At 30.7% G+C, this 8,435-nt stretch overlaps 1 protein-coding gene across 1 annotated transcript in view; it reads right to left on the bottom strand.

The window, feature by feature from the left end:
• Window positions 1–610: 610 nt before the first annotated feature.
• The window catches only part of LOC132728427 (uncharacterized), a 40,121-nt gene continuing 32,296 nt past the window's right edge, over window positions 611–8,435 (bottom strand). The window contains exons 28-37 of the mRNA XM_060714073.1: window positions 7,598–7,711; window positions 6,552–6,665; window positions 6,224–6,337; window positions 5,644–5,750; window positions 5,249–5,313; window positions 4,838–5,001; window positions 4,541–4,652; window positions 4,231–4,259; window positions 2,228–2,356; window positions 611–1,910 (exon numbers count right to left, since the gene is read on the bottom strand). Coding sequence (XP_060570056.1) covers window positions 2,232–2,356; window positions 4,231–4,259; window positions 4,541–4,652; window positions 4,838–5,001; window positions 5,249–5,313; window positions 5,644–5,750; window positions 6,224–6,337; window positions 6,552–6,665; window positions 7,598–7,711 — 944 coding nt within the window. The 3' untranslated portion in view covers window positions 611–1,910; window positions 2,228–2,231. The remainder of the gene's footprint in view (window positions 1,911–2,227; window positions 2,357–4,230; window positions 4,260–4,540; window positions 4,653–4,837; window positions 5,002–5,248; window positions 5,314–5,643; window positions 5,751–6,223; window positions 6,338–6,551; window positions 6,666–7,597; window positions 7,712–8,435) is intronic.

Here is an 8,435-nt window from a genome sequence, read left to right as displayed (position 1 = left end):
AGTTTTTTACTGCCCAGATGCGCAGGCTGGTCTGGATCAATGCTGGTCGCAAACGCATTTCTTTGGTTTTGTCGTGACGCGGCTCATATGTCTGCTTTGTATCTTTCGACGGAGCTCTTATACTTTTTATATATTTTCTGGTACAAGATTTGATTATTCTCTAAATTCTGTGGTAACAATTTGAACAAAAATTTTGGTAGGTTTTGAGGGAAGAAATAGGTTGCAAAACATATAGGATTTCCCCCCTTCCCTTTAAAGCGAAAGTATTGGATTATGGCTCTTATCGTCTGTTTTTATTTGATGTTCTTGACTTGTACCGCTTGTTTTTGTACCGCTTGTTATTATTCTTGTTATAATAACGTTTACAAATAGTTGTGGGATATTCATGACACTTTGTACAGATGTTTATCTTACTGGGATAATCTTTTACAGATACAATTATTTTAGAGATATATTTTTCAAGGGCATCTTGAAACATATTTCCGATATATAAAATTATATTTTTTCCCAAAACAAATTTGAGTGAGGTATTTTTTTAGGGGATGTGTTGCTGTAACAACAACATGACAATCAACCGAATTTATTGTAATAAAAAAGTATGTCATTAAGGTTAAGAAAATCAATCAATCATGATGTAACAAATAGACTTATGAAAAAATGAATATGAAATATGATAACTCAAATATGTAAGTGTTTATTTAAAAGTAAAACATAAATATATTCAACATGTAACAGCTAAGAAAAGATATTTATAAATAAGGTAGCTTTATGTGTATCTGCATCTATCTTTGCATATGTTAACTGATTCAAATATTTTAAGAAACGTAAAACTTCGATTATGCAACATGTATTGGCTCAATTTGACGCCTGTTTGAAATATATTGATTTACAATCAACCACTTACGTATGATCTTTAATAAATCTTTATATACACAAACCATTATAGTATTTTTATTTTTTGTAATAAGTGTGAAATTAACCCTTTATTTGCATAAATTGAAAAAACTACAGAAAAATACAACATTACAAATGTACATAACTTGCATGCATGCAAAAACAAACCAACATACAAACACAATAAAAACAAAAGATATGTAAATAGTGTGCCATAAAGAATTGTCCGTTGTAAAGCATTCAATTTTTTTAATGCGTTTATTTAAGGTCGCCGCCGGAAAGCCCATATGGGCGACCGTATACTCAAGCCAGGCCATCCTAGAGCATCCCGACGAGATTTTTTCGTCGATTTTTTTCCAGCTTTATTGGTGGAGGAAGACCCCGGGTGCCCCTCCGGGCATTATTTCAGGCACGAGCGGGCACCTTGGTAGAACCACCGACCTTCCGTAAGCCAGCTAGATGGCTACATCACATGAAAGATTTCGACCCGAGTGAGGATCGAACCTACAGCGGTGAGGGACCTGTGATCTCAAGTCAGCGACCTTAACCACTCGGCCACGGAGCATGCAAATTTATCATACATACATTTTATTGGCAGAACTATTTGCGCAGTGTAAATGGACAATATAGACATTTGATTAAAGTTTGTTTAAACACACTAACACGTGCGCGCGCGCGCACACACGGACGCACACACATACGTATGCATAAACACAAAAACTGAAAAGACAATAATCATGAAAGACAAAATTAGTTTGTTTCGCAACGTATATGTGGTAACATTTACGTTTCTCATGTATATGGATATGTCGAAAAATATAGGTAAATCGTTGTTTAGCATACATGTATTGTTATTTCAGGACATAATATTTTATTTAAATCTCATAATTTCTATCCATAGATTTTGTATTGAGTAGTCTGAAAAATATCTGTCATATAAAAAAGATCCATTACTTAGAAGGATTCAATTGGACCCTGCCAGTTTAGAATTTGCCCATTAAGATGACATCTCAAATCTGAAAAGAAATATTTTTATATTAAAGAGTTTTCTTTGTAAAATGGAAGTAAACAAACATGGAGTTGTACTTTAAAGCTTTTCAACATTGTATCGGCAAAAGTAAGTAAACAACCAATAATATAACATAATTAACTCTTTTTTAAGTATTAAATACTGATATAATTTATTGACACGAAACGCAAATCTAGTACTCATATACGCACTGTTTTATACCATTCGTTTCTTGTATATTTTAGAAGTCATGACAAAATATTAACAGATATAATATGATCATATAAGCCTAGTAATTGCAACAGAAAAATATAATTATATTACCCTATTACTGCATATCTTCACTCCCTATATAAATGCTTGGTTTTCTTTTAACTAAGCGGATAAAGATCAGAATGATGGCTGGTACAAATATCAAGCAAAGCACAACAACGATCAAAATCGTCAAACCGACTGAAAATAAGAAAGAAAAAAAATGACGCTGAATTTGTGCTAAATACTGTTTACCTAGATATCTAACCATACTGCTACACAAATCTAGTATTTATTTGTAATTGGAACTTTAAACTGTTTTAAATACCTCCTTATGAAATAGAACGGTAGTTTGATTACAATGATAATACAACAACAATAATAATACCAAGAATAGCAATGACAGTAGATTCTTTTTATCTTTATTTCTTTCTGATTTAGTACACACCCATGATGCTCTAAAATTGTAGGTACTGCTAGAAATTTTAAAACATTTTATTATTTTATAAAAGGCAATATTTCCTTTATCAACCATTGAAAGACGCTTTACAGACTAATATGCTAACCGGTTCATTTTCAACTCGACTTTTTTTCAAGAAGGTATTGTTACATATATGTCGGCGTTCCCGTTGCCGTATCCGTCCCCAAAACTTTAATATTGATCATAACTGTTTAAGTTCTTAGTAAATTGTCTTCATACTTGACCAAAGCAACCCTTGGGATAGTCACAATACCTTCAAGTAGACAAAACTAAATTTGCCCAATTCATAAATGACCTTGAGCTTCAGTCAAATGTCTAAATTTTGCTTGTTTCTTTGCTGATTTTTGCTTTAAGTGGCTATAATCTTGTTATTTATGAATGGTTTATCTTCAAACTTGAACACAGCAATCTTTTAGGATAGATTTTAAGTTGTCCAGACATACCTTGACCTTCTTTTATAAATAACCTTGACCTTGAAGGCCAAATTATTGAATTTGCTGTAACTGACTATAACAAAATTCTTTAGGATCAATCTAAATGTATATCAAACTGAAAATGGCTCATTTATAATCTTGACCTTGAAGATTTAATTATTGAATATTCGCCTTTTTGTGCTAAATTTGACCCTAGCGTGGTAATAAATAAATACGTTACCTTCATATTTTGACCCAAAAAACAACTTTTCGACAAGATCTTCCAAACGTTTAAACTGAACTTGACTTTGAAATAACTTTGACAGTTAAGGTCAACTTATTGAATTTTGGTTAAATTTACATAATTTTGTTATTTATCTACTAATTCGATTCACACACGTACAAAACAAGAGATTCTTCAAAAATGAAGTGATGTAGACATTGACCTTTAGTAGACCATGACCGTCAAGGTCAAATTAATGCTATTCTCTTATTTTTTCCTGCAACTGGCAATAACATTGTTATTTATAAATTGATTTACTTCATATTTAGACACAACATCTTTTTGGTCAGGACTTTTATGTATATAAATCTCAAACTGACTCATGTATTACCTGGAGGTCAAACTATTGAGTTTACAATCTTTATTACAATAATTGGCTGTAACTTGGACAAAACAACCTTTTGGACAAGACCTTCCAAAACGTTGACTGGCCTTGAGCTTTAAGTGACCTTGACTGTGAAGGACAAATTATTGAATTTAGTTTAGATTGTCATGATTTTGTTATTTATGTACGGATTTGATTCGTTCTTTAACAAAACAACACTTATGACCAATCGGACTTGTTTATTAATTCAAATATGACATTGGCCTTAAAATGACATTGACCGTCAAATGATTGAACTCTGCTTATATTCTCTTAACATTGTCATTCATTGATGGAAATGATTCGTACTTGGACAAAACAGCAGATATATCTGAACAGTACAATTCAATTCAAAAAAAGGAAAACCTTTTTTTCTTTAATTTTTTTAAACTGTTTATCTGTTTGCTTTTAGAAAAGGTATAACAGTCGAGTGTTGCCCCTACCCGGCGGTGGCTTTTGTTAGTTAATGTTTTGCATGTTTTAACTTATTTGTTGTGTTGTTATTTTGAAAGGTTTGTGACTTCATAAACTTACCTCTACTTGGGTCATCTTCATTTATGAACCTAAAAAAGAATTAAACTGATACACCCTCCTGTTTAAGTTCACACTAATTGAATTCTTAACAATAACATTTTCTTCATGCTCTTTTGAAAAATGCCCAAAAAGGGCTATGTACAAGACATCCATAATCCAGTGTCTGCCTTTTTTCATGAAGCAAAACATCTTATTCTTATTAAATGCTTTCTACCTAAACGACGTTTAAGAATGTCTTGAAATCTATTTCAAAGCATTACATATCAACAACAACAAAAATTGTTAAGTAAAGTTACAATGTAACACTTACACACATGAAGGGCTTTCTTTTACTACAGAACATTTTTGATTTTCTTGACAAGATCCGTGCAGTGTTTCATACACAGCACACAGTATAAATTCACTCGATGTTTCGTTTGTAACTGTAAAGAAATAATTGTAAGTAAGATTATTATTAAGAAATACATTCATAAACTGCATGATAATAAAACTGAAAACCGATACATGTTTTGAAAAGTTTTGATGTTAAATTTCATATGGGAGAAAAGAGTTAAATTTCATATGTGAGAAAAGACTTCTACATAATTATATATTAATATTTCGTTACCAGTGATAGAGTTTATCTCCCCGGAAGTTGCAGGAACTGTTTCATTAGATACTTGAATTGCCTTTTCCCCAGACAAGAAAGCGATAGTTGTCTTAGTCAGATCGTTTGTAGCTGATGTTTCATTATCATAAATAACCTCAAATTCTACTTTTAGACTTCCCACACTGAAAAACGGAAAAAAACATTAATTTGTTTAGAAGATAAAGTCATAATACATTATTTTGTTCATACATTTGTTTAAATAAGTACATCAATTTGTTTAAATTAGAGTATTTCTATATTTGTAAACGAAAACTTCATTGCAATAAGGGATGACAATGATCCTTTCACCAAGAACATGAAGATTTTACAAAAAAAAAAAAAAAAAAAAAAAACAAACAAAAAAAAACAAACAGAATAATTAAAACATACCTCAATTTTAATATAACTACGGCCTTGCACGATTCCCCCATTCTGTCTTCATACACATTGCTCAACTGTAACATAACAGCATATTATGTTAATACATTAATGAAATCTTTCCATATCAAATTATTAATTAAGTCGTCAATTTAGGAGCAATATAAGTTAACCAATTTATCCTGTTAAAATGAGTATGATAACGAAGCAATACAGACAGACAATTGTTAAAACATGAAAGTAAATCGTAACATCAAATTGTATGTGCCATTAAATTCATAAAAACAGTATGTACCATGTTTATACGAAGTAAAACAATACATTCATAAGAATTGTTCCTTTTGGATGCGTTTGAAATGATCCAACATTTAGTTTTCATATTATAGATTAATGGAAAAGTAATATACCTGAAGTTTTACGTCGTTCTTTAATTCCGGATCCAAGACATTGAATGTTGATTTGAATGGAAATATCAACAAAATATTAGCTCTTCCTATGCCTACATCTGATGAAGCTAAAAAATTAAAACAAGATGAATCATGCAATACATTATAGTATTAGAATTGAAACTACACTTAGGACCTAGGGTTAGGAATCATGCAATACATTATAGTATTAGAATTGAAACTACACTTAGGACCTAGGGTTAGGAATCATGCAATACATTATAGTATTAGAATTGAAACTACACTTAGGACCTAGGGTTAGGAATCATGCAATACATAATAGTATTAGAATTGAAACTACACTTAGGACCTAGGGTTAGGAATCATGCAATACATAATAGTATTAGAATTGAAACTACACTTAGGACCTAGGGTTAGGAATCATGCAATACATTATAGTATTAGAATTGAAACTACACTTAGGACTAATCAATTATTGAAAATAATTTGAATTCTATCAACCATAATGTTTTAATTAATATCTACTTTACAAAATAAGTAATTACAAACTTCAAAACGTGCACTCTTAAAAGTGTCATACCATTTTCGCAATCGTCACCTTCATATCCGACAACACAGAAACATTTATATCCATTGATTTTGTCTTCACAGGTTCCTCCATGTTCACAAGGGCTAGATAAACAATCATTTACGTCTGAAAATATGTGAAGAAAGAATAATATAGTGTTGACTAACTAAATAAAATACTTGTCTAGTTATATTTATTAGTAAAAGTAAATTTTAATTTCTTATTTAGTGCTGATGCAAAATCATTTAATTTTAGAATGCCAAAATATATAAGGCAGCTCCATTAATCATAATTTCAGTTTATGTTTGCTCTTATATTAGGTACAATAGTCATTCCTTACTGTTTTCACAGTTTGTTCCGTCATATCCCGCAACACATGTACATTCATATCCATTGACAAGATCCTTACAGGTACCACCATTATTGCAAGGGTCCGGAGAACACTCGTTTATGTCTGCAAATTAAAATACAAGAATTAAATGAAGGTCAATTAAAGTGGTGAAATATTAACCGAAATTTAAATCAGGTGTAGAAAATGCTTTTGAAAGTATAAAAAATAATCATGTTGACGTTTTATTGTGTTTTAATCAATCTGTTTCGTATCATTCAAAATCCTTGATAAAAACTAGATGGAATAAGAATTCATTTTTTAAATATGCAAATAACAAGTTATTTCTGTGATGCGTAACAAACAATTCTTCACCGTTATAACCGGCAACACGTCTAATTTATATCAACTGATAAAATCATTACAGGTGCTACCTTTCTTGCAAAGTCGGGCAATCACTCTACCAAAAGAGCCTATCAAGACTAAAATATGTACTCTGGTTTTAGCTTTTAGTGTAACATAATCAACCTTGGTCATTAGTGAGAGATGTTTTACATTTTTTTATTTAGAAGAGCATAATGTTGTTCATTTTATTCTGTCCATGGCGATCTGCGGAAAGATGAGGTCAACCATCACCAAGCTTAAGACAAGACGACATTAACAAAACGGAGTTACTGATATAACAAACAAAGCTTGAGGTATAAAGATAGAGGATGGAAGGGAGTGACGTACCAATATTCGTAATTTGTTAACCTTTTAAACATTCGCAGTATTTACCTTTATCCCATCATTAACAGTAGTAGGACACATATTACCTATACAGGAACATAGCATTAACTAAAAAACCTTTACCACTGTCACAATGAATGCTGTATAGAAATGGATTACTTTGATTTCAAAAGTATATGTCTTATCAAGCTCGGTTATGTTATTCATTCAATAATTATTAGGTAATACCAGGTAATATTCGATGAAATTGTTACATTATAAGGGGCTAAATAATACTAGTAGTACACAAATCTATTATTGTCCTTTATCAAAAACATATAAATTCTTACTGTTCTCACAGATGGTTCCGTCATATCCAGCAACACATGTACATTCATATCCATTGACAAGATCTTTACAGGTACCATCATTCAAGCAATTAATGGAAGAACACTCATCAATGTCTGTGCATTGAATCAAATACAAAAATAGATTTTGTATTAGTAAAGTAAACATTTACACCTTATAATTGAAAGAAATTTATTATCAAACTTATAATACTCTGAAAACGATGTTATTTCTCGCGAGTAATGAAAACAAAATTCTAAAGGTTTAAAATGCAATTTCCGTCACATAAGATATAATATAAGAAATGTTACAAAAATCATCATCTGTCAAAATCGTCTTAAAGAACAGTCCGATTGAACAAAATATATCAAAGTTTCTTTAAAAGCGTCAATAATGTGTACTGCAGTAATGTCTGGTAAGACAGAAACACATTAAAATAAGAAGTTTTGCATGAAAAGTTTATTTCTCAACGAATGAAAGAATGATATTTGTCTTTGCCATTAAGACTACAACCATACACATTAATACATGCATTAAGAAGATATATATTTATGAATATAATCGAGGTAATGCAGATCTGCAGCAGGTTTATTATAATACGTACGAAAAAACATATTTTTAGTCAGTAGGTAACTGACCTTTTTATGTCTGTCACAGTTAATATGAAATTCTATGTTGTCGTTATTTGTACATGTATTGACTTAATAAAAATAACGTTTTCTGTATTCTTTATAAATTTACTTAACACAGTTCAGATAGATAAGAGGAGTACTTTATACTCTATATGTATGAAAAATCAATCTAAGTCGTCTAGATCTAGTTCACATCTTTAGTTATTTC

This window comes from Ruditapes philippinarum, unplaced genomic scaffold, assembly GCF_026571515.1.
Source record: "Ruditapes philippinarum isolate M1 unplaced genomic scaffold, ASM2657151v2 ctg3870_1_1_1_1, whole genome shotgun sequence".
In the NCBI taxonomy this organism is placed as follows: domain Eukaryota; kingdom Metazoa; phylum Mollusca; class Bivalvia; order Venerida; family Veneridae; genus Ruditapes; species Ruditapes philippinarum.
This window is presented reverse-complemented; position numbering and strand designations above follow the sequence as displayed.